The 25,177-nt window shown below is 41.1% G+C and overlaps 1 protein-coding gene and 1 long non-coding RNA gene across 3 annotated transcripts in view; one reads left to right on the top strand and one right to left on the bottom strand.

Moving 5' to 3' along the window:
• Window positions 1-25,177, top strand: part of ITGA6 (integrin subunit alpha 6) — a 76,529-nt gene that overhangs the window by 48,290 nt on the left and 3,062 nt on the right. The window contains exons 10-25 of one of the 2 annotated variants that reach the window (XM_032637586.1): window positions 3,952-4,050; window positions 4,300-4,361; window positions 8,675-8,835; window positions 8,993-9,136; window positions 10,544-10,659; window positions 10,776-10,965; window positions 11,053-11,136; window positions 11,233-11,312; window positions 11,464-11,541; window positions 11,629-11,731; window positions 13,125-13,298; window positions 13,480-13,578; window positions 13,679-13,789; window positions 13,887-13,985; window positions 20,398-20,523; window positions 23,632-23,761. In XM_032637586.1, coding sequence (XP_032493477.1) covers window positions 3,952-4,050; window positions 4,300-4,361; window positions 8,675-8,835; window positions 8,993-9,136; window positions 10,544-10,659; window positions 10,776-10,965; window positions 11,053-11,136; window positions 11,233-11,312; window positions 11,464-11,541; window positions 11,629-11,731; window positions 13,125-13,298; window positions 13,480-13,578; window positions 13,679-13,789; window positions 13,887-13,985; window positions 20,398-20,523; window positions 23,632-23,739 — 1,834 coding nt within the window. In that variant the 3' untranslated portion in view covers window positions 23,740-23,761. The remainder of the gene's footprint in view (window positions 1-3,951; window positions 4,051-4,299; window positions 4,362-8,674; window positions 8,836-8,992; window positions 9,137-10,543; window positions 10,660-10,775; window positions 10,966-11,052; window positions 11,137-11,232; window positions 11,313-11,463; window positions 11,542-11,628; window positions 11,732-13,124; window positions 13,299-13,479; window positions 13,579-13,678; window positions 13,790-13,886; window positions 13,986-20,397; window positions 20,524-23,631; window positions 23,762-25,177) is intronic. The other variant, XM_032637585.1, reaches the window with a different exon arrangement.
• LOC116756710 lies at window positions 2,082-4,003 on the bottom strand. Its single transcript, XR_004350740.1, has 2 exons — window positions 3,903-4,003; window positions 2,082-2,410 (listed from the first exon to the last, which is right to left on the bottom strand). It is a non-coding gene; the product is annotated as an uncharacterized LOC116756710 (long non-coding RNA).

Here is a 25,177-nt window from a genome sequence, read left to right as displayed (position 1 = left end):
TGTTAATGCAGATACATCAATCTTACTCTTTCTAACAACTTAATGTTATTCCATAATATGCATTTAATGAATCCTCAGTTGATGGAATTTTTAGACAGTCTTTGACTTTTAGCTATTATAAACAGTATGCTATATAGTATATTGTATGTATCTCTGTGTAATGGATTTTTTTTAAAGAAAAATTCCTAGAAATAGAATTGCTGAGATAAGGTTAGCACATTTTTGTATTAATACATATACCCACAGAAAAGTGGTAGCAATTTATGCTCACAATAACAACCTACTAGAGGGCCCATTTTCTCACACCCTTACCAACATTGAACAGGATGAATCTATTTAATTTTTGCCAGTGTGATATGTGATCTCATCTTTTGATTGAATTTACATTTCTTTGCTCATTGGTGAGAGTGAGCCATTTGGGTTTGTTTTTTTAAACTATTTGGCTTTATAGTCATTTTTATCTAAAGAATGTCTTTAAAGAAATAGGCAGTGATGTACAATGAAACCCTAAAAGAAAAAAAATCTGTGCCATATGTACACTTGGTGCCATCATTGCCCTTTGTTCTTCCAGAAGGGTGCAAGTGTAGATGTGGCCTCTGTCTAAATAGAATCCTAAGCAAGACCCCTGGGGGTAAGAAAACAACACCAGGACACTTCTGAAGAGAACGCTATTTAAAAAAACTAGAATATACTGTACGTTTATATAATGTAGTATAGAATACTATAGAAAAATAGTTTTCTAGTTAAATGGCAAGATCTATGAAAGCCATTTTATATGAAAACTAAGAACCACAAGAGCCATTACAGATGACAAAAGTAGGAGATGTGAAAATAAGTGGAGAAAAATGTATCTGGGATATTAGGCCAAAGGAAGAAGTAAAAAAAAAAAAAAATTTAGTTAACGGAATGAATGTGTGTTACTACCTTTATATGCCTGTCTCTCTCTGTACATATAAGTGTTAGGTGTTAACCTTAAAATAGTCAACATTTTTAAAAGGTGGAAGAGTATAGCATAACATTCAAGTATTTTAGCAAGTTTCCATCAGAAAGCAATTTGAACTTCTAGTTCTAGTTTGAGGTATAGACCTCAGGTGTCAAGAAGACTTGAATTTCTGTAACAAAATTTGGTTACGACGTCTTTCCCAGCAGATAACCTGACTTTAGCCAATTAAATATTTGCCTCTGTATGTAATTGATATTTTAATATCCTTGCTTGCCCGTCCTCATAAGTAGGTTGACTATGAACCCTGTAAATGTGTTCCTTCATTCCTCATAGATAGTATGAAAGTAAATTTCAAAAGCCTTTGATAATAAGATAATAAGAAATAAGATAACTCCCTTATTTTACAAACAAGGAAAATGGAGGCCCAGGACTTGCTTGAACTTTTAAGGCTGGATCCTGTGAGAACAGGGCGTGGTACCTAAATCTTCCTAACTTCAGTCCCTGGGCATTTCTCCCCATTAAATTATACTAGTACTTCAGGGTACTTAATAAATAAATGCTAATTAAACATGAGACAGCTGAGCCATAAGATTTGCTTTATGTGTTAAGACATTTTTTATGATTCATATATAATGTGCACTCAAAATTGTGTGTGTATGTTGTGTATTTAAAAATAGAAATAAAAATAGGATTTAGGCAGAAGTATGTGTTAAAATATTTCCTTTTGAAATTTATGCTGCACTAAAGCCTTAATACTATTGTATGTAAAGCACTCTAGCATCTGTAGCAACTGGCTTTAAAATATTTGTGAAATTTTGCCTTTTAAATATGCTCTCAAAACTTTAAGAACATATCTACAGGCGTACTTCGTTTTATCGTACTTTGCTTTATTGCGCTTCACAGATACTGTGTTCTTGGTTTTTGTTTTTTTTTAACAAATTGAAGGTTTGTGGTGAGGTGCCATTTTTCTAATATCATTTGTTCACTTCATGTCTCTGTGTCACATTTTGGTAGTTCTTGCAACATTTTAAACTTTTTCATTATTATTATTTTCATTATGGTTGCTTTGATATTATGGCTACGACTTCCTGAAGACCCAGATGCTGGTTAGCATTTTTTTTTTTTAGCAATAAAGGTTTTCTTTTTTTCTTTTTTTTTTCTCTTCTTTCTTTTTCTACAAACCCTTGTGTCGAGGGCTGACTTTGAATAGATCGCAGCGAGGGAGCTGCTCTGCTAATAAAGTATTTTTTAATTAAGGCATGTACATTGTTTTTTTAAGACATCATGCCATTGCAACTTGATAGACTACAGTATAGTGTAAACATAACTTTTATATGCACTAGGAAACCAAAAAATTCAAGTGACTCCTTTATTGCAATCCTTTTGCTTTGTTGCCGTGGTCTGGAACCAAACGTGTAGTATCTCCGAAGTATGCTTGTAGTTAGGATCTTAGAAATCAGTAGCTGTCTAAATGTAAAATAACAATAGAAAGGTAGACAGTTAAGATAAAGGGAAATGAAGAAACAAAATGTAGGCAGCATTTGCCCTTTAATTGGCTCCTGGCTTCCCCAGGAAGGTACTCAAAACCTCTCTGGCCTACTGATAGATGGATTCCAGAAGTTCAAAGTAGCTGTTTGGAATTTGGATACATTTTCTTGTTGAAACACTGTTCTCCAGAATGGCTGGGTTTACCACAAACCCACTAAAGTCAGGGTGACTGAATCCCTGTGGTAGTGGAGCAATAGAACCTGCTCTGAGTCCATGCTGGAGAGCGAAGGAGCAGAGAGGTGCGGTCTCCCCAGCCACCACACACTTGTACTTCCCTGCCTCTGGGGCAGGGGTTAAGCCGTAGGCCCTTGGTGACACCTTGGCTGTGGGAAGTAGGGAAGAATACGTAAGGGAGAAAGATGATGTTTTTACATGGTGAGAAGGGCTAAAGTTGTGGGACTCAGCTTCTTGTGTGCTTGTGAGGTTGGGTTAGGCAGAGCAGAGAGGGGAAAGGATAAAGGATTCAAGGTTTTGCTTGTAGAGATATTGTGCGGGTAGAAAAGCTGTAGTCAATACTGGCAGCAGGTGGACAAAGGCTTAAGGTTGGGAGTGGGACATTCCGAGGGAGGATAGGAAGGGCACATATCTGTAAGATGGGGACCCGTAAGTTCAGGATTTGCCTGGATTACTAAAATTCACATGCGTGTAGAAATCCTGACAGCGAGCACCCCAGGTGTTAGGTGTATGTTGGTGTAATCTTTTTTTGGCAAGATTACTCAGAATTAAAAATGCATGTGTTCTTTGACTCAGAAATTCTGCCTAGGAGTTTAATCCTACAGATAAATAGATGTATGTATTTAGGACGCATACATGTGCATGGATGTATATGCAAGGATGTCTGTCAGAGCAGAAAGCCTTAAAAAAATTATCAATGTCTACTGATTAAGGACTGGTTAAATAAATGCAACACCACCAGCTGTGAAGAACAACCAGGTTTGTGTGTATAGATATGAGAAGACCTCTGAAATGTTAGTGCATGAGAAAAAGTAACATGCAGAGCGATAAGCATGAAAAGCTCCCACTTAAAAAATAGATGCATGTTATTATATTTAATTTTAGATAATATTTTTGACTGATAACGTCTGGAAGGGCATGCAAGTCTCCTTAGGGGTTTAGGTGGGGACGAGACGTATTGGCCTGAAAACTCTGGAACTTTTACATGTTGCCCATATTATTCTTTCAGTTTAAAAAAACTCTAATATTAAAATCATTAAAACAATCTATAATTTTAAATAAATCATATTTAAGTACTTTTATAAATATCGTGTAAACAGGTTTTAAATTATCTCTGTTAACAGTTGTTTTCTTTAGCAGTGTGGGAGCAGAAATCACATTGGGGAACATTTTTTTCCCTGTGGTTTTTAAGATGCCACATCTGAGGATGCCTATCTAGTATGTGAGTTCATCTTACCTCCAAGTAGCAAAGGGCTGAGCTTGTTTTTTCACTCCTTTGTCTTCAGATCCCGGCCTGTGATTAATATTCAGCAAACCATCACAGTTACACCTAACAGAATTGATCTCCATCAGAAAATGCCCTGCAGGGCGCCTAGCGGGATATGGTGAGCGTTTGCACTGTGTCCACTCTTCCCCCAGTGTCACGTCTCTGCTTGATGATGGCCCTGTTACCCTGAGGAGCCACAGGGAAGATTAAGAGAAATGGGCAAAGGGAAGAGGAATCTGTCAAGTGAATACACAACATTTTACTCATCAGTCGTCACTGGGGGGATTTCAGGGCTGGGGAATGTGTTGGGATTTTTTTCTAGGGCAATAATGCATGTCTTAAGAAATATGTGTTTGATTTTATACAGCCTGAAGGTCAAGGCCTGTTTTGAATATACTGCCAAACCCACTGGTTACAACCCTTCAATAAGTAAGTACCTGGTACTTTTAAAATTATATCTTTTCTGTCTGCCAGGTTGAAAGTTGCATAAATAATAGAAGAATAAAAAACTATAATGGCCAGAATGGGTCCATAAATTCTGGTTTAAAGAACTAAGTCTATCTGTTGTCTCCTCTTTAATCAGGAGGGTGAAGCCCAAGGGGGAAACTGCATTTGGTCCCCATTTGAAGTTTCCAGAGCAGATGATGTAGGACGGAATGCATGTCTTGGAAAAGTACTCATTTGCTTCCACAACCGTTTCCTCCGTTTCTGTCTTTGAAAAGCAGTGTGGAAAATTGGTTTTGTACTTGTGAGGTGGCGGGTGGTAGCTGTAGAAGAGTGACCGCAGGAGCCCGCGTCCTGCTCTAATAACTGCCAGTTTATAGTCTCTCTGCTGCCCGGTCCCCTCCCAGAGGCCTCCGTGGCCCACATCACCCAAGCTGTGTCCCCAAGGGTGGGCCCTGGGGGAACGTGAAGGCCGGCCTTGAGAACTCAGAGACTTGGGCCCTGCTCCTGGTTCCAGCACCGATGCTGACTGACCCTTCAACACAGAGCAAGTCCCTTAACGTTTGAGTTTTTATTTTCCTATCAGTTTAAAAAAAAAAAAAAAAAAGCTTCTGATAGGAATTACTACATAGGATTGTGGTGGAGAGCAAATGAGATAAGGTGGGGAAAGCAGGTTGTCATTTTTAAGGTCTAGTCCGCTTCCTTTCTTTATAACCCGAATAGGAGTTTTGCCACAAAGTTTGACAGATTTTTAACGATACTCTCACAGTAGTGATGATCACCTAGGCCTTGTTTGGTATGTTTTAGTAGCAGCTGTACCTCTTCAGGAGTAAGCCAGAGTGAAGTTGGGGGCCTAGGAGTTTAAAGAAAATCTTTTCCCCAAAGAGGAAGTATGGAGTGAGGGTGATTTCCTTCCTGGGTCAGCCGTGGTCCCGGCAGCTTGGTATTTTAGTGCGGCAGTGCCCCCAGGAGAAGCTTTCTGGAAGGACAGGGTGGTCTATTCTCATGGCTTTCAGTTTTTACTCTACCTTGAGATGGAGTGAGTTCTCTTAGGGTTTGTCCGTGTTACCTAAAGTATTACTTTCTTTTCTTTATTAAAAAATGTCCCTTTATAACACCCCAGAATTTGACAGCTAAGTCGGCCTTCACCCAATCCATGCTGTCATAGGCCCACTTGGCCTTCATCTTACCAGATTTTAAACTGTCCTCAGGTGGTTTCTTCATCTGTTTGACCTTTTTAGGCCCCTTCTTTTGGGCCACCTCCTGCTGTACGGTCTCCCCACAGGATCTGTGGACCTGACATGGAGTGTGCACGGTATGCGTGTATTAGGACTTTCTACACCAGAGGAGCTGTGGCCTTTCACTTTACTTTTTTTTTTTTGCGGTACGCGGGCCCCTCACTGTTGCGGCCCCTCCCGCCGCGGAGCACAGGCCCCGGACGCGCAGAACCAGCGGCCACAGCTCACGGGCCCAGCCGCTCTGCGGCATGCGGGATCCTCCCGGACCGGGACACAAACCTGTGTCCCCTGCATCGGCAGGCGGACTCTCAACCGCCGCGCCACCAGGGAAGCCCTCACTTTACTTTTGATGTAGCCGCTATTTTATTGAGTACAGAAAATCGGTTTTTTGTGTGGCTTTCAGTGACGACATATTTTATGATTTCTCATAATCTGTCATCCTCTCAGTGTAGTTTGTGTTGTTTTTACCCAAATACAGTGCCTTACACTTGCTGGCTTGGGTGACGGGCCTTGTACCATTGTGTTTGGAAGTAGCCTAGAGAGACCAGGAGAAACTGTGATTCTTTGACTGGGCAAGGGGAGGAAACGGAGACACGTTTTTTATTCTATTGGTCATGTTCTCAAACCACTCTGTTTGCCTGTAGATGTGAAATCTCACCAGAACACTCCGTGTCTTCCCCCAGATCAATCATTTATACAAAATAAATTACAAACTTCCTTCTAGCTTTAATGCTGCACTTGATGCCATGTAAATTAATTTTATATTCTGTAACTACTCCATTAACCAAGTGTTTATGGATGGCCTACTATAGCTAGAACTTTTTTTTCTGAAGACATTGAGAGAAAACCTGTTTTCATTGCCTTTGCTTCCACGGTCTTGGGAAATTCTGAATCAAATACAGCAGAACTTGCACAAAGCTGCAGAAGTTAATACCTCTAAAATCTGCGTTCCCAGTGTCAGAGAGTGTGAGCTTATTGTTTGACTAGGCTGTTTTAACTCGGCAGTCCTCAGATGTGGTGTTCCATACGTACAGATATTTATAATTGAGCCTTAATGACTATTCTACTTGGCTTGCCCCTCAAAAGGTCAGCAAAGGTGGCCGGCAAGGATTTTAAGATGATGTGAACTGTCTGGAGGGTCAGAAAAGGTTAGAGTGGGTTTGGTAGATAAACGGTTTTAATGCACCCACACCCTCCCCTGCTTTTGCTGTGAGGGGCACTCAGCATGTGAGCCTTCGTCTGGTTCATTGTGAAGTTAGCAGGTCACTGATAAATGGATGATGTCAAGGTTCACAGAGGGCCTAAAATGGAGGCACATTCCATTTGGCAGCCGTGACATTTAAGAATTCTTTAGATGGACACAGAAATTACTATTGAAACTGTCATTTCTAAATTTTGGCCTTCCATGTTGGAACAGCTATTGTTTCAGCATAAGGATAACGTCACATTGTGTGTGCGCAAATGTGCATTGGCTGTATGTTGGCCTGTATGCTTCTGTTCATCTATTCTACCGATTATATTTATGTCAGGTGTTCTGCTGTTGCCGGTGAGTACAGTGGTGAACCGACTGAGGTGTGGTCCCTGGCACGGCTTTGCCTGGGAAGGTGGTCAGGCAGTCACAGCTCAGCCGGCTAAATGTGGTTATGGGAGGAATACTGTCGGACCCCCATCGGGGGTGAGGAGAGGCTTCCTAGAGGAAGCGATGTCCACGCTGAGATCTGAAGGAGGAGTAGGGTTAGTCAGCCAGTGACGGAGAGTCAAAAAATAGGGGGTGGTCCAGCCGGCAGAAGGGGAGAGTGACTTGCGCAGAGGCCTAGGGGAAGTGGGAACCTGCATGTCTAAGAGGCTTTGTAAGGCAGTCGTCTTTTGTGTTTATGACAGAGACTTTAGGAGTTGCCTCCATCCCTCACTGTAGGTCCCTGGGCCAGCCACCTAGCTCTGTGGGCCTCCAGTTCTTCATGTGTAAGAAGAGGGAATTAAAATAGATGCTCTTAAAAAGGTCTCTTCCAAACTCTAATGTGAATATTAGAACATGGGTTATTCATTTTCTGGAGCAGATTTTTTTCCTTGAAGCTACCTGCCCTGACCCTGTACACACTGGTTCACTTCCTCTTCTGATGGCTAGTGAGTGATTAATAAATGTAAGTCATTTAAGTATTGGTCCATAAAGAAACAGAGTTAGCAGTTACATATAGCGAACTGGCAAAGAATGCATTCTGAAGTCAAGAAGTGAGATTTTGATCATCCAAACCCTAGCTTGTCTCCAAGCTCTGTTAGTGTTGTAGGTAATCGCAAGCAGGATGTGCCTTCTGGGGCTTTGGAAGTGGAAGCTTTGGTTGTCGGAGTTTTATTAGCTAACAAACGGGCCCTCTAGCTCCTGAAAGGAAGTATATTTTACCTTTTAATTCTTTTTCTTTTTTAAGTGAAAAGTCTCATCCTATTGTCAAAAGACATCTCCATCTCTAATATATATATTGTTCCTCTTTTAGACAACTATCCTTTATCAAAGCTTCTTAAACTTTCATGTGTATAAGAACCACCTGATCTCGTTAAAATGCAGATTTGGGTTAAGTAGGTCTGGCTGGGGCCCAAGGTTCTGCATTCCCGACACAACTCAGGAGAAGTCCCTGCTGCTGATCTAGAGAACATTTTTGAATTTAAGCATCGGACTGTTGAAGGGGGAGTCAGTTTAGGCACTTAGGGAGTGTTGGCTGCCCTCCTGTTGTCTGAGGTACTCTGAGTTCTAGAAACACAGTCAGAAACTGATTCTTAGATGCTGCTCTGAGGTTTTGACTTACTCTCGAGCTCCCCCAGGTGGCCCAATGGAAGTGTAGCTTTAAAACGTTGTTCACAGCAATGGGTAGGAGAGAACAGCTTGATTTGAAACATCATAATTCAGTCAGAATGTACATTACCAGGAAATATGAAGGAAAACGATGGCAGTGGGAGCAAGTGTTCTAGGAGGGATTAAAATATATCAAAAAGGGACTCACCATACTTACAGCTGCCTTGTGTATGAATGCACTTCTGAGTTGCCATGATTTTGTTGATTTCACCTAGCCATTGCGGGCACACTGGAGGCTGAGAAGGAAAGAAGAAAATCTGGGCTGTCATCAAGAGTTCAGTTTCGAAACCAAGGTTCTGAGCCCAAGTATACGCAGGTGCTCACTCTGAGCCGGCAGAAGCAGAAGGTGTGCATGGAGGAAACCCTGTGGCTCCAGGTGAGGGCTGCAGACAGATCAGTTCTTTTAAAGGGTGACGTGGAGATTTCTGACATTTATACCAGCAACCCATTTTCCAGTACAAAGGAAAGCATTGTTTTGGAGTTCCCCAGTAGCAAGTATAGCATGCTTAACTGTATCTCTGCATACTTTCCAGGAAAATATCAGAGATAAACTGCATCCCATCCCCATAACAGCTTCAGTAGAGATCCAAGAGCCGAGCATTCGGAGGCGAGTGAATTCGCTTCCAGAAGTTCTTCCAATTCTGAATTCAAACGAACCCAAGTCTGTTCATACAGATGTAAGTCTTTCTGACTTTCATTTTGCCAATTGTTTGCCATGTTATTGTGCTAAATCAGACATCTCTGAAGGCAACAGAACCAGTGATTGATTTACTCTAAAGGCCATTCCTTTGCAGTAAATAAGCTTTTTAATATATGCAAGGTTTGTTGCAGAAAATGTTTCCCACATTAGCAGTGAACATACAGGGTACAATTTGGAGCCAGAGAATATTTTTCTTAATAATTTTTGGCCACTGCAACTTATTGAGACTATAATTGACAGAACTTATTATTCTCACATCAAGTTTCTCCTGTAGCTGTACGTAGGAAGAAAAATGCATTGTATTTTACCACTGAGAGCATTAAAATGTAGAAACTGTTGTTAGTCTGAACGTTAAAATCGAGGAGTATCAAAATTCAGCAAGGCAAAAATGTATTAACAGTGAGATAGTCATTTAGTGCCTAATGTAGCCTCTGTAATCTTAGGAAGAAAAATTTATATCGGATGGCTTGCTGTACACCACCTATGAGGTGCGGTCTGTTTGCTAGGGTTTAGGATGGCTGAGATGCCAGATTAGGCTGGGGAGTGGTGACATCTTGATCTGGCGTTTTGTACTTGTTGTCAAAATCTAGTTCATACTGGAGTGTCCACTCTGAGGCACCTGGTTCTAATGGCTCACTGACGAAGGTTTTCACGAGTGAGTTAGGCTTGGGGGCTGATGCCTAAATCTGCACATTGTAGTTTATTGTCATCAAGCATAGTTCCTTGTATACTTTTCAATATACTCTCAATGTCATAGTCACATTAATGTTTCTTGGGTATATTGCCAGCTCCATAGTCACGTTAAACGTGACAAGCAAGGAGACCGTTTTCCTAATTATTTATCAGTGTGATTACTGAGCACCCCTTAGCACAGTGCAAGATACTCTGCCCTTTGCTTTCCTGACCTTGAACTCTGTTTCCCCATCTGTGCAATGGGGCTCTGAATAGTATATGCCTCATAGGTCCCTTGTGAGGATTAACATGAGTTAAAATATGTAATCATGTGTTAGGTAGCACTGTCATTATCATTGGTAATTCTTACAGTAACCCTGTATAGTAGGGAGGTGGTATCCCTTGTCACCTGTGATGAAACTTAGACTCTGAAAGGTTAAGTGACTCGCCCAAAGCCATACAACTGAGTGAGCAGCAGGGCCAGGTTTACACTTTACTCTCCTACAGCACCTCAGTGCCCTGGCCAGAGTGTTCTGAAAACACAGTTTCATTAAAGGACAGAGTGGGCGTTTGATGCAAAGTATGTTTGTAGCTTGGATTCTCCTGTCATAATTGTCACGTAATTGTCACACAGGGAAATGAACTGTATGGAAACAGTCACCTATTTAGAGTCCTAAGTGATGTAAATTACAACGATTTTTTTTTCCTACAGGTACACTTCTTAAAAGAGGGATGTGGAGACGACAATGTATGTAACAGCAACCTTAAGCTAGAATATAAATTTTGTACCCGAGAAGGAAATCAAGACAAATTTTCTTATTTACCAATGTAAGAATGGCTCCATAGCACTAGCAAAAATGACTCTGGCTTTGCAGTGACTTTTTGTGAAGGGTTATTGAAAATGTGTTGAGAACTTTGTCATTTTCCTTTTTTTTTTCCAATAGTCAAAAAGGTGTACCAGAACTAGTTCTAAAAGATCAGAAGGACATTGCTTTAGAAATAACAGTGACAAACAGCCCTTCCAACCCAAAGAATCCCACCAAAGATGGTGATGACGCTCATGAGGCTAAACTCGTTGCCACTTTTCCAGACACTTTGACTTATTCTGCATATAGAGAACTGAGGGCTTTCCCTGTAAGTATTTCTGGAGACCATGTTGGACGGAAAAAACATTGTGTGGCAGGTGAATGTGTTGTGATCTGGTATGTTCTTCTGTTACAGGAGAAACAGTTGAGTTGTGTTGCAAACCAGAACGGCTCACAAGCAGACTGCGAGCTTGGGAATCCTTTTAAAAGAAATTCCAGTGTAGGTGATGCCTTTACATACTGTATTTTAATGTTTCAAATAACATTACAGTGTCGATATGCTCAGTCTGTGTTAACAGCTATTTCTGTTTTTTAGGTTACTTTTTATTTAATTTTAAGTACAACTGAGATCACCTTTGACACCACAGATCTGGATATTAATCTGAAGTTGGAAACGTAAGAGTTCTTTCAACCTTCCATTCAGAATTGTTTCATGAAAACACAGCCAGTCAATGAATTGGCCTTTATCTAAAGCATAAAAGAAGTGTAATTTAATGAGAAAACTGACTGTTAAAATAAAACCCTATTGTTTCCTTTTCATTTTCAGAACAAGCAATCAGGATAATTTGGCTTCAATTACAGCTACAGCAAGAGTGGTTATTGAACTGCTTTTATCGGTCTCCGGGTAAGTGTTTGTGTTTAGCACAACAAATCAGTGTTTGAAAGAACCATTTACAATCCTCACTAAAACTGGTGTTTTTTAATTTAACAGAGTTGCTAAACCTTCCCAGGTGTATTTTGGAGGTACAGTCATTGGTGAGCAAGCTATGCAATCTGAAGAGGAAGTGGGAAGTTTAATTGAGTATGAGTTCAGGGTAAGTGGCCACAGTTGGCCCTTCTGTTCTATGTACTGAAAGCTAACATGTGCTGTATATGGTCTTGAATATGTAATTTTAATAAATAATAATAAATACACATGATAAAGTGAGTTTGCCAGCTTTTAAACACCATACTGGCTTAGTGTAAAAGTCATATTTTCCAGAATGGAGAACCACAACTGTCATTCAACATAAGATTCTGTTCAGAATCCAGTTCAGTGTGGTCCTAGAGAGTTGGAGTTTGGTGTAGAGAGAAAGGAAGAATCGATTTTTCCCCCTCCAGAGTCTGTCTATAAAACAAAAATCTCAAAGTAATTTCTATCTGGCTTTAGAATGTGTTATGATTTCTTTCTTTCTCTATTATAAGGTCCTCTGTCTTATTGCTTGTGGTTAATGTTCACGACCTTTCCCGAGCCCAGTTTTGTGATGGTGAATGTGGGTTTGGCATATGCCAGTAAGGAAGACTAGTGGTTGCTCTGACCCATTTCAAAGTAGGCAATCCCAGTGGCTCTTGGTCCCGTTGAATGAACATATTCTCATGGTACAGAGGTGGCTCCTAAGTCATAGGCAGGTTGAGGTCTGTGTGTCTCCAGTCATGCTCCTGAAAACACAGTGACCGTTGTTGAGGTGTGAAAGTCTGAAGTAGCAAGAATGGGCCCACCGGTGACTGCAACAAGGTGAAGAGGCAGAATTCTCCTCTGAAAGCATCTCTTAGCTCTGCAGACATGGATGGCACAGGTAGTGGGTGGTGGTCATGGCACCTAGGCAGATGTGGCTGAAGGAGAGGTCTGTGGGTTCCGGAGCAGTCCTCCACGCAAACTCTTTCGATTTCTGCTGCAGGGAGTTGCTCCCTGCCTGCCCCCAGCTTGCACTCGTGGGTTCCTGGCTGCCAGAAGGGTCCTACTCCGGGTCTGTCAGTTGTTATCCCAAGCCTCCCCTGCATAGTAAGGATGGAGGCAGCTTCATTTTTGCAGCAGGTGGGGCTTCCCAGAAGCAGGTTGTGGGTGCACTGCCACCATACAGGCTTGGTCATCTGCCAGGCAGTGTGGTTACAGAGCGATACACAAACACACATGTGACTTTCTCCTGGGTCTGTTGAGAGCCTGGCATATCTACACTGCAGATTCTGTTACAACAAAACTTGTTCCTGGATTGAATGAACGATTATTTCTCTTTGATCTCTCTTTTCTTTCTATTTTTATTGACAGGAATCTTTAAGCACAAATCTCTATTTTGAATGCCCTATCCATACTCCAGTTTTGGAAACTGTGCTTTCATTGTAGTATTATGCCAGATACTTTGGATTTTTTTCTCTTGGCAATAGGAACTGCTTACTTAATTTTATGTTGAGGGAATTACACTGAGATAATAACGTATTATTTTCTAACAGGTGATTAACTTGGGCAAGCCTCTTAAAAACCTCGGCACAGCAACCTTGAATATCCAGTGGCCAAAAGAAGTTAGCAATGGCAAATGGTTGCTTTATTTGGTGAAAGTAGAATCCAAAGGATTGGAAAAGATAGCTTGTCAGCCACAAAATGAAATAAACTTCCTGAAACTAAAGGTAGGCTGGTGGATTTTACACTTAAATTATTTCTGCGCCTTTGGTGATGGGAGAAGGGTGAAGATTAATTGTCAGTCATGTGAATTTGGCACTGTTTGGGGAGGGAGAGCTCAAGAGGTTTGTACAGTAGTACCAAAAAATTACCTTAGGTGGAACTATTTTTGGATGTAATTCTTTTCAGGAGGCTCACAACTCAAGAAAGAAACGAGAAATTGCTGAAAGACAGACAGACGATGGTAGAAAACTTTCTTTATTTGCCGAAAGAAAATACCAGACCCTCGTAAGTATTTTTCAAGAGCTGTGAGTGTTTGACAGGAGGTGGCGGGAAGGCCTTCCCCAGACCACTGCGCCGTAACCGCTGCTCTTCCTTTTCTCCCCAGAACTGCAGCGTGAACGTGAACTGTGTGAATATCAAGTGCCCAATCCGAGGGCTGGATAGCAAGGCCTCCGTGGTCCTGCGCTCGAGGCTCTGGAACAGCACGTTTCTGGAGGTGGGCTCCGCTGCCGGGCTGTGCCCCTCAGGTTGTCTGCCACCTCCCAGGACATTTCCCTCTTCACTAATGCTTTCACTAACTTCATCCCCGACAGGAGTACTCCAAGATGAACTACCTGGACATCCTCGTGCGGGCTTCCATTGATGTAACTGCTGCCACCGAGAATATTAAGCTGCCCAACGCGGGCACTCAGGTGAGGGGTCCCCGGGCTTCACTCAGCTCAGAGCAGATCTCCCTCCTCCACCCCATGCCCGTGGCCTGAGGATGTGCTGCTCTGCAACTCATTTCCCTCACGGCACTGTCACCCCCTTTAAGGAGAAAGCAGATGGTGTCTTAAGGCGCGGCCCACCCCAAGCAGTGTTTCAGCAGAATCGTTGCAGAAAGAAGTGATTCCCGGGTCATCTCGATCTGTGGTGCATGGGGTAGATTTGAGAGCTCTTGGCTCAAGGAGAGAGTGGGTGCACCTCCCAAGTCTATAAAGACCCCACGTCTTGTACCGCCCCTGATGCTTGTCACCGTTGTCGGAGTGCCCCCAGTGACGGTAGCCTCACTGCATTATGGGGTAGCTCGTGGCATGTGTGGCCAGCAGCAGTTACTAGAAGCGATCTCTATATAGGAATCCAGAGTTGAATCTTGTAAAATCAGTCTCTGGTTATCCTTTGAAATAATTGAAGGAAACTGTCATGCCTCCTCGGACAGGTCTCTTCAGAGCTAGGCACCCAGCTCTTCAGTTTTCCGTCCTGCCCTGGCGCAGCTGAACTGGTTCCGGGTCTCTGCCCTTCCTGGGCCGGCCCCAGGCAGGGCTGAGCAGATGTGTGGTGTGCCTCCTTCAGCTCACCCGAACCTGCCTCCCGGTGTCTCAGACCCAAGCGTCTGTTAGTTGAGCCTAAAATTTGGTTTTGAAATGGTTGCTGAGGGTTGTTTGCATTTCTAGCGGCTACCGTTTTTACGTTCGTGTTCTGCTGAAACTTCCAGGTGTTTTCAACAGGATGTGCTGTCAAGCTGTGTTTCCCATATCCCACCCGTGAGCAAATTTTAAAAATCTAAATGCATGCCTTTAAGTGTATCCTTGCATTTTATGTGATTGACTTTCGGTCCGTTGTTTGGGTTTACAGCATAATTTTGAGTCTCGGTCATTTGCTCTTTGTTAACTTTCTATCCCTGCAAGCTTTATCTCTTTTAAAACCAAGAAGCATGCCTACTGTGTCTTCCTCCAGGTAATTAAGAAAACCATTGAACAAGAGCAGGAGCTTGTGTACCACTAGTCAGAGGTTCCTTGTGGGGGTCTGGCACCCACCGGGGCTTGTATCAAGCTCTCAGGGTAAATGCCTGCAGGTTACAGCTGGGAATGTTTTGCAAAGGAGAATGAATGGAGAAGGAAAGATCGTGAATTACTGTCCTGAAGCTGATCTACTGATGTATTTATGACAGTGTCCTGGCTTCAGTCCTTTCACCAGCTGAAAATCCAGTGAGTCTCCCTGATCACCTTGGTTTCTGGCATATAGTGGCCCTTAGCTGTTAAAATTTATCATCCAAACCAGGACACGTTTATCTGGGCAGGATGCTGGGGCACCTGGTGCAAGCCAGGACTGTCCCAGGCTCACCAGGACGTACCCTCACCCTGGCCTTACATTAACTTTGCAGGTTACTCCAGCCCACCTTTCTACCTCTTATTAATAAGGCATCATAAGGACTGTCAACTAAACTACACCCTCCCTGAGAATCCTTTAACTCCCTCTCTGACCGAAGGCAGTTGCTGTAACTTCCCGTGACTTTTAATCAGCAACCCTGAGAATCACTGAGTTTTTAGAGCTGCCAAGAGAAAGAACACTTTAGGGGGAAGGGACTAACGTTAATAAAATGTCAATTAAATGTCTGCCATCTACTAGCTGCTTTACCGATATGCTGTCGTTTAGACTGCAGAAGAATGCCGAGGTAGACATTGTACCCACTTTACAAAAAAGGAAGCAGGCACAGAGAGGGGATGTCATTTGGGGTCCTGGATTGAAATCTGTACCTGTCTGACCTCAGGGCTCCTGTTCTTTGGCTCTGTGACACTTGCTCCCCATTAAGTCCCCAAATCTCAAGTTTAGATGAGAAAACTTGAGTCCAAAAAGGAAGGTTGTCTCTCCCTCAGGGTCACAGGACCAGCATGTGAAGTTAAGACCAGACCTCGGGCTCAGAGCCCCCTCATCAGGTGCTCTTGTTTTCTCGAAGATAATGGAACTAAGTCCCCTCGTGTCCAGTCTAATGGCTGGGTCACAAACGCAGATGCGGTTCTCTCGGGTATTTCATGTTCTTCGGGCTTTGAGAGCCCACGCCTACCAACGGGAATTGGAATCTTTGCTGTAATCCTACTTGATTTGTTTAATAATTGGTAGATTTGAAAACAGGTTATTAGTCTCATGTCTAGAACCCATTTCTTTTGAAAACCGAGACTTCTTTTGTAATCTCTAGTCTTCTGTTACCTCTCCTATTAACTGATTTCTGAGATGTAATAGTAGCTCAGATATCATATCTACACGTTTCTTTAGATTTTAAGGTGCAGTTTTGGGAGGCCTAAAGATTCAAACTTAATTCAAGTGTCAGGATGCCTTCATTTTTTATTCCCTCGCTTACTGAGGGTTTCAATTTCATTTATATCTTGGTTCCTCTCTCTTTTCCAGTGTCTAGATCATTTTTCTTTGGAGATAGCAGCAAAGGAGGTTGAGTAATTTAGTCTTGTCTTTTGGTGTTAATATTGAAACATCTTCCCATTGCTTTTACCCTAATCCTGGCTTTAAAAAGATGAAAACAAAAGCCTTTGTTTCCTTATAACCCAACTGATTTCAAGAGTTTTGTGTTCATTTCTTAATAAAACACTTTCAAGATATTGTTACAACAAAGTCAGAGAGAGCTGGTCACCTAACTGAAACAGCTAAGATGGTTACTAAAACCTTAGTATCAATTAAATTGATCCAACTAACAATCCAGTTAGCCATGGACACACTGCGTGCCTTCCCTGCAAAAATGCTAGAGAAGCAAAGTTGAACAAGATAGGGTCAATTGTGAAGAATTTCACAGTCTAGGAGATCGCGAACTGGGAGAGAATTGTTGAAGTCAGCCAAGGAAGAAGGAGATTACTTATGGGTTGTACTTATATACCCCCATTTCATTCCTAAGGAAGTAGGAAGAGAGTGTCTAAGCTTCCTGGCTGCCAAAGATGAGAAAGAATGTGATAGGTGAAAGTAGGCACATCATTTTTCGGGGGGAGGAGCTTTTCTTTTTTTGGTTCTAAATTCAGAGAAGAACTTGAGATATGGATCCTTTTATAAGATGGATTTCTGATATGAAGAACACTCACTAAGGGGATGGTGTCTTTAATAGAGAGTTTTGTAAAAGATAGGAAAATCCCTTCATTGGGGGGTTTCTTATACTGATGTTCAATGAGAGCGTAGGATATTACATGACAGAGTGATGTAGGGAAACGGTTTGGCTGGGGGCAAGCTAATGTGGTCTCAGCACTGCTCACTGGTGATGGAATTTAATGCATCAGCAGAGTTAAGCCCTTTTTCCCCTTACGGGCACATGATGGATGAGGTTCACATGCACAGGTCATCCCTATGGAAATGCCTAGATTTTAATGAAACCAAAAAATTTTTTTTTGTTTTTGGAGTTGGAGTAATTTCTACTGGCCTGAACCTGTCATTGTCCATCAGTAACAGTTGCTGTGACAAGATGAGACAAGGCTTCCCGAGCTCTGGGAGTCGCAGCTCACAGTTGGTCTCCCCTCACCCGATTCTAAGGCCAGCTCCACACAACCCCCATTCTCAATCGCAGCTGGAGAATGACTGTCATACACACACACACACACGCACACACACACACAGTTGACAATTTAAGGAAACAAACAATAAAATCTTGCTGACTGGCCTCTCTCGCCTTCCTGGACCACACTGTGGCCTTGCACACACTGGGTTTGCAGAGCACATCTGGCCTTTAAATGTGTGGCCCAACCCCTAGCATCAGTCCTCAGTCTTTGATGCACAGTGAGTTGTTTTAGTTTTTAAAACTACACACCACCCCAGCCCCAACCCGCAAAACAAACTACCTTGTTCAGCCCTTATGCTGTTGGATTGCAGCCTTTTATGGGCATGGTTTCCCCCTATGATCAGCCATTTAAAAGGCTCTGGTATGCAGTGTGACTTATAAGGCTGCTTGCCCTTACCATGGACCAGTTTCCACTCTCCACTTCAAGGTTTCATCAGAGCTTATTCTTAAACATGAGGATGGCCCTTCCAAGTCATCACCTTGCCCCAGTGACACACTGTGTGGCTTCCCTGTGCTACATACTAGGGAAGCAAAGTTAAATGAGATAAAGCATAGGCTAATTGAAATAATCTTTTTATTTTAGAATCGTCTGGCTTAGCAGTCACATCAACTATATTATTTCTTCACCAGTCTCTCACCACTCTTTCTTCCCCACTTCGTGGGTACCCCTCTGCTTGAACCAGTAATCTCAAGAAAGGGTTGTTTTAGCTTAAAGCTAGGACACCTGTTGGGGGAAGGGAAGCAACAGAAGTGAGCCATGAGGCCCTCCCTGGGGCTGGGAGCTTGAGTGAAACCTCATTGAGAGCATAACAGGAAACATAGTAGCTGAGAAAGGTGTTTATGCTAAAAACTCTAAAAGTGAATTCTTTCCTATTAAATGTTTAAAGGAAAGCAGTTCTTACTTTTAAGTGTATTCCTTAAGCTAAAGGAGGTTGAGAAGCTGTTTTCTAGGATAAGTAGGAAGGGAAGTACTTTAAGAGATTTTTAAAGAAAGTGTTCTAGTATAGTAGTATTGAATCACAGTGTAGACATAGAAGCATTTTTAGGCAGCATCCAGAATTCAATATTAATTTAGAATACGTGAATAGAAACATTTCTCAGAAATTAAATTGTTCCCTCTAAGTTTTCTTTACCCTTCACTTTATAGTCTCTAAATTCAAAAATATCAGAAACTTCAAACTGGTATATCTCTAATCAGTATAGTTTACAAAATCATATTTGTAGCTTTCACCAGGTCTTTTATGTGCTTTGAAAGATCATCTCCTGGGGAAAAAAAGTCTCCTGGCATTACAAAACTCCACTTGAATTCTAAACCCGTGTAACCAAGTTGTAGCAAATTGCCATAAGCAACTTTTTAGATTTCTAAATAAACACTATTTCTATTTAATTGGTATTTGCCAGCTATCAAGTGTTTAGAACTTAAGCTTCTCATCAGCTGCCACTTAAAGCTCTAAGCTGCCTCTGAATGAAGCCAGAGTCCAGTTTGTCTATACACATTGTTGTAGAAGATGACACCAAGCCATTTCAGGAAATTTTATTCTTTACGAGGATCTTTAGTTTGCTATCCTGTTACTGAACTCGGGTTTGGCTTCTTGTCGCTCAAGAATCCAGTTGTGAGAGAGAAGTGTTAGGTAAAAGAAAAGATAGCTTTGTTGAGGAAGCTGGCAATCCTGGGGAGAAGGTGGACTCATATCCCAAAGAACCAACTCCCCAGGTTTTGCTCAGGGATTATGTAGGGAAAAGAGGGGCTATGTGCTGGAGAGGAGGTAATCTTCTATGTTCAGAGATGACCTTCTCAGTCCTGTGGTTCCAAGTAGCTGTCAGCTGGGGGCGCCCTGTAGGGTCCTGCTCGGTTTCAACCCTAAGGAAGTATTAGAATGGTATCCATCTAATGCCTCTAATACCATCTAATAGCTCCATCCCTATTTTTATATTTCATAACGTCTTTAAAATCTGAGGGAGGAAGGTAGGCTTATTGTGCATAAACAGACCCTTCTGTTGCCATTGTTGGATGCTTAATTAAGAGAGGTGGCCATTCTCAAAAAGATACCAGGTTATATAGATGTAACAAGATTGGGGTTGTGTCCCTATTGATAATTGTTGAAACTTGGTGATGAATAAATGATGGTTCATTATACAATTTTCTCTACTTTTGTTGATTACAAAAATTTTAAAAACATAAGTTAGCAAAGAAATAATTACTTTGTCAAAACACAATCCAGGACTTCCCTGGTGGCGCAGTGGTTAAGAATCCATCTGCAAATGCAGGGGACACGGGTTCGAGCCCTGGTGCGGGAAGATCCCACATGCCACGGAGCAGCTAAGCCCGTGCACCACAACTACTGAGCCTACGCTCTAGAGCCACGAGCCACAACTACCGAGCCCGTGAGCCACAACTACTGAAGCCCACATGCCTAGAGCCTGTGCTCCAAAACAAGAGAAGCCACCACAATGAGAAGCCCGTGCACCGAAATGAAGAGGAGCCCCCGCTTGATGCAACTAGAGAAAGTCCACACGCAGCAACGAAGACCCAACACATAAATAAAAATAAATAAATTTATTTTAAAAAACCCCACAATCCAGCATTTTCCAGGTTCTGGGAAAAGATCTCCAAGAAACGTCTCTTAAAGCAGTATTCCGTTACTAAAGGAAAGGATCTCACATCAAAAAGACATCTCACCTGTCCATAGGCTACATTGACCAAAATGTGTCTGGAAGCAGAATTTGTAATATAAACTCATGGTTTAATTCTCGCCTCAATTTATAATGATATTGCTTTCTTTTATGCCCCATAGGTTCGTGTGACTGTGTTTCCCTCAAAGACTGTAGCTCAATATTCAGGAGTACCTTGGTGGATCATCCTAGTGGCTATTCTTGCTGGGATTTTGATGCTTGCCCTATTAGTATTTTTACTATGGAAGGTAAGTCATATCTGGCACTTGAGTTTTGTGATACAAACTTTATTTCAGGTTTTTTAAAAAGTAAATTAACACTGATAGTATATTTTTTTCATTGCTTCCTTTATCCCAACATTTTACTGTGAAACTTTTCCAGCATACAGCAAACTTGAGAATTATACAATGAACATCTGAATATCTATCTAACATTTTGTATTTAAAGGTATATAGTATTTGTACATTATTAGGAGCTTCTTAAGTGTGTAAATTTTGGTGTTTTTCACATATAATTTAGCACGTTTGGCAAATAACAATTTAAAAAATCTTACCACTATGACATTTTCTTCATCTAAGATCAAATTCTGAATCTAAGCCAAATTGTTGGGTATCACGTTAATCAGAATCTGTATCCCGGTTAATTTCAACTTCCGTAAAGAAATGTTCATGGCAGCAGTTGGGGCTTGTTACAGTTGCAGCTAGATTAGGAGTAGGAAAGCATGAAATTAATGAATCCCAGAGTAGTTTTCATAGCCTATATCAAACATAAGGAAGATCCGTGTTTCATATAATGTTCTTCATTAGCATTTGGTCCTGCAAATATAATGTAGTATCTTCCGCCTGCTTTCTACCAGTAAATAGTCTACGTTACAAAAAATGTATGAGATGTTGCATACTTTTGTTGCCAGAGATTATGACCTATAGATTTTGGATTATTCTCCGTGAGTAATGGAGGTTCACAGACCTTTATCAACCTTTGTCAACAATCACAACTTGTAAAAAAAAAAAACCTCAGTTTGTAATGACTTATTCAGCAGCACAACTTGACATGATGTGAAAAGAGGCTCTTTATGGTCTTTATCCTTTACTCATTAGTCTCACTGCAGAAATACTAACGTTTTGATTACTGTGACATTATGTATGCAGTGTGTTACTTTTCTAAAATGCCAAAAATTCTGGGTTTCCAAACACGTCTGGTCGAGAGGTTAACAGATTATGAAACTCCACCGACAATATCTAGGATCAGACTATCCTTATCTTTTCCTTGGATCCAAGAGTATAATGGACAGGGCTCAGGATATTCTCACTTTCAAATATTGGGCATCTCTTTTTCACTTTATTTTTTCAAGTAACTTCCTCTTGCCAAGATAATTTTCTGAGATAATTTTCCTGTGTCCTCCAGTTGTGTGATTGAAGCTTGGTATCTGCTCATGCCAAGACCCATCCTCCCATGGGATGTTAGCCAGTCCTACCTCTGATGTTCACTTCAGGTAGTAGGTTTGTCTGATGAGCACAGCCAGCCAATATAGGAGATGCTTTGGAAATTATTTTGATATCAAAAACTGAGTGCAAGGTTTGATATTTGAGGATGGCCTTCTGCTCTCCAGAAGAGGTCACAAGAACAATCTTTTTCAGAGCAGATCTTATTGGCAGTCTCTAATGAGGGTAAGTTGAGAGTTAAGAAACCCAAGCTATATGATCTTGGACAAATCATTTCACCTCCCTAGGGCACTGGTTTGCCTTAGCTGCTTAGTAAGTGGGTTGGACTAGATGATCTCTCTCTCCTTTTTTTTATGTTCTAAAGTATCCGGACTCACAAGTGAACTCTAAAGTAATCAGACAACTTCTACAACGACCCCCCCATGAAAATCATTTTTATTACTTTATGCTTTTCTTTCTGAAACTGCACTGTTTGCTTTTATGTGCTAAAATAATAGACTTTGAGGACCAGAGAGGACTCTGGTTCACTGGCCTTTAAATTGAGTTTTGCACATCCACGTAGGTGCCAAGACGAAGCTATGCAGGTGGGGCTAGGGGCAGTATCCCCACTTCAACCAGAGCCGTTGTGACTTTATCTGCTTTGAACATAGGGATTCTGCATAGGGTTTTGTTTGAGGGTATAAGAGAAAAGTCCTCCAGCCTGGTCCAGTCATCTTCATTTTGTAAACAAAGATGCTCACGCCCATGGATGTTAAGAATGTTGCCAAGTTAGAGGCATAACAAGGACTCTTGGTTTGTGGTTCATTCCTTTTCCCACGATATTTACTAGCACGTGTTACTGAAAGTTGGCTGAGTGTGCTCACTGTATAATAAATTAAATGTCAGAAATAAATATCCAGATCAACAGCCTGGATCAACGCTGCACAGTAAAACTTTCTGTAATAATGGAGATGTTCTGAAGCTGCACTGTCCATTATGGTAATCACTGGTCACATGTGGCTGTTGAGCACGTGGAATATGGCTAGTGCAACGGAGGTACTGACTTTTAAATTTAATTTCAATCTGAATAGCCTCACATGGTTAGTAGCTACCACACTGTACAAAGCAGATCAAGATTTGTACTTCGTGAGTTGCCAGGCTAGGCTGCAGAATTTTCCAGGAGGTCAGAAATTGTTCAATCAAGTTATATATCAAAGGGCAGTTCCATGGCCTTATGAACGAGATAAAAGTAAGTAGAAAAAGTTCTCCACGGTTGAATGAGGAAATTATAGTAGAAAGTGGGATTATACCTTTATACTCATTTAGAGTGACCTAACGTGAGGAGCACAGATTCCTACCACTTAAGTGTTTGTTACGTGGTGGTTCAGAATTTGGGAAAATGACAACTGTCGTTGTTTCGTGACAGTGTATTTGAATTTATATTGTGATTTACCCCCACCAAGGCCCCCAAGCAAATGGCATTTATCCCATAAAATTCACTACGAAGGGCAGAAAAATATTCACAGAATCTATTTTATTTGGATTTGTGCTAAGCCTTAGAGAACTTACTCTTTAAAAGATGTCAATCTTTTGCCTATTTTTAAACTCAGTATTCCCTGCAAGAAGAAACCACCCAAAGCTGTAATCAGATGTGTATATCTTTTCCCTTTTAGGATGATTTTGGTCCTTAGGATTTGTTACAAATAGAAAAATCAATCCATATAAATATTTGACCAGAGACCCATGGTAATAGAGGGGGGTTAATTGCTGTCACCATGTAGTATAGCGCAGGGGCTGGGCCCTTTTGGTTGATGCATAGTGGTCTCTTTGTAAACAAGCTGTAAGTAGAAAACAGGTTAAAATCTGAGATTTTCTTTTGTTTAGCTTTTATACACAAAACTGTTAACACTGACTAAATACCTTGCTTCCTTATAGTGTGGTTTCTTCAAGAGAAATAAGAAAGATCATTATGATGCCACATATCACAAGGCTGAGATCCATGCTCAGCCGTCTGATAAAGAGAGGCTTACTTCTGATGCATAGTATTGATCTACTTCTGTAATTGGTAATTGATCAATGTTTTTTAATTGCTAGCTGTGGGACCCGCTATGGTTGTGGTGGCTAACTTTAAAAGCAACAGCTTGCTGTGTGTGTCCCATTAACAGATGTTTCCAAATGTCCACACTGGCTTGCCTTGCTTGGATTTATTTCATTTATTTCACTTGAAAGCTTACAGTTTTTAAAAAAATGCACAAAGAATCTTTCATTGCAGGTGAGTAATTTTGTGTTGTTGTTGTTGTTATTAAACATTACCCACAGCAATGAAGAAAACGGCAACCTATGTACACAGAAAAGGAGGCTTTAAGACCTCCACAGTAGCCCAGTTTGCCATGTGTTGTTAATCCAGTATGTAGCATCTCACTTGGAATTTCAAAGATGCATAAGAAATCATCCCAGATTTCTTGTCCATTTTGGAATTTCCCACAGATAGAAGCTTGTGTTGACTGCCTCATTAACCTATTGCATGTTGGAAACATTGTGTTTCTCTTGAAGAGAAGCCTTTCTCACTGTCATCTTTTTGATCTCCTTGCTATGAAGTGATGGGGGAAGGCTTGGAATGCTTTTATTGTTGCTCAGAAATTGTTTTATGCTAGCTAAGCATGCAGCTTCCTTTCCCTGCATATCTACCATGGGTCAAAGACCATTGCAACAAACTCTAACTATTGGCGTGATGGACATTATGGTCAACTTCAGAAGACGATTCTTTGCCACATGGCCTTCAATATACAAAATTCTAATATAAAAATGCTCTGGACAGTTTATTTCAGAACGTTGTAATGGAGTTTGACCTTGTTCCTTGTTCCTAGAGATTTTTTTTCAACCTTGGGTCTCAGTTGATTTTAAGTTTGTATTTGGCTTTTCTTATTTGTAAATCCACGGAAATGGGAATGGCAGAGATTCCTTTTTCCATTTCTGTGGGCATGAGAGGGTAGAATTACCCCTATAATCCCTTTCCATGGCACTGTCACGATGAATCCCAACTCCATTTCAGTTTTATGGATCACCCTTGATTTCTTCTTTGTTTAAATGGGGAAGAGCCACATACTGCAACAGATAGTTGTTTTGGCTTTTTTGCAGAAAATAGAAAAGGCCTTAGAACAAAACTTCTTGGTCCATTTTTCCCATTGACTCAGTGATAACTTCGTACATAATTTCATTTTGTCCCATGCCATTTTTATAACTTAACATCATTCAAAACAAATGTTCTGTTCCTGTTGATGTCACATAGTTAAACACATTAACCAACCATTCTAAGTATCTTCCTCATCCACCTTTTATCTGCATTTTTAAATTAAAAACACATCTTTTTAAAAGACACATATATATTTTATTCACTTAAAAAATTCAATCTGATTTTTAAATTTCCAGATATGTTCTCAATAAAAATCTACTTTGGATCAGATTGAATATTTTTTTAAAG

This window comes from Phocoena sinus, chromosome 7 (genome assembly GCF_008692025.1).
Source record: "Phocoena sinus isolate mPhoSin1 chromosome 7, mPhoSin1.pri, whole genome shotgun sequence".
NCBI classification, from domain to species: domain Eukaryota; kingdom Metazoa; phylum Chordata; class Mammalia; order Artiodactyla; family Phocoenidae; genus Phocoena; species Phocoena sinus.
This window is presented reverse-complemented; position numbering and strand designations above follow the sequence as displayed.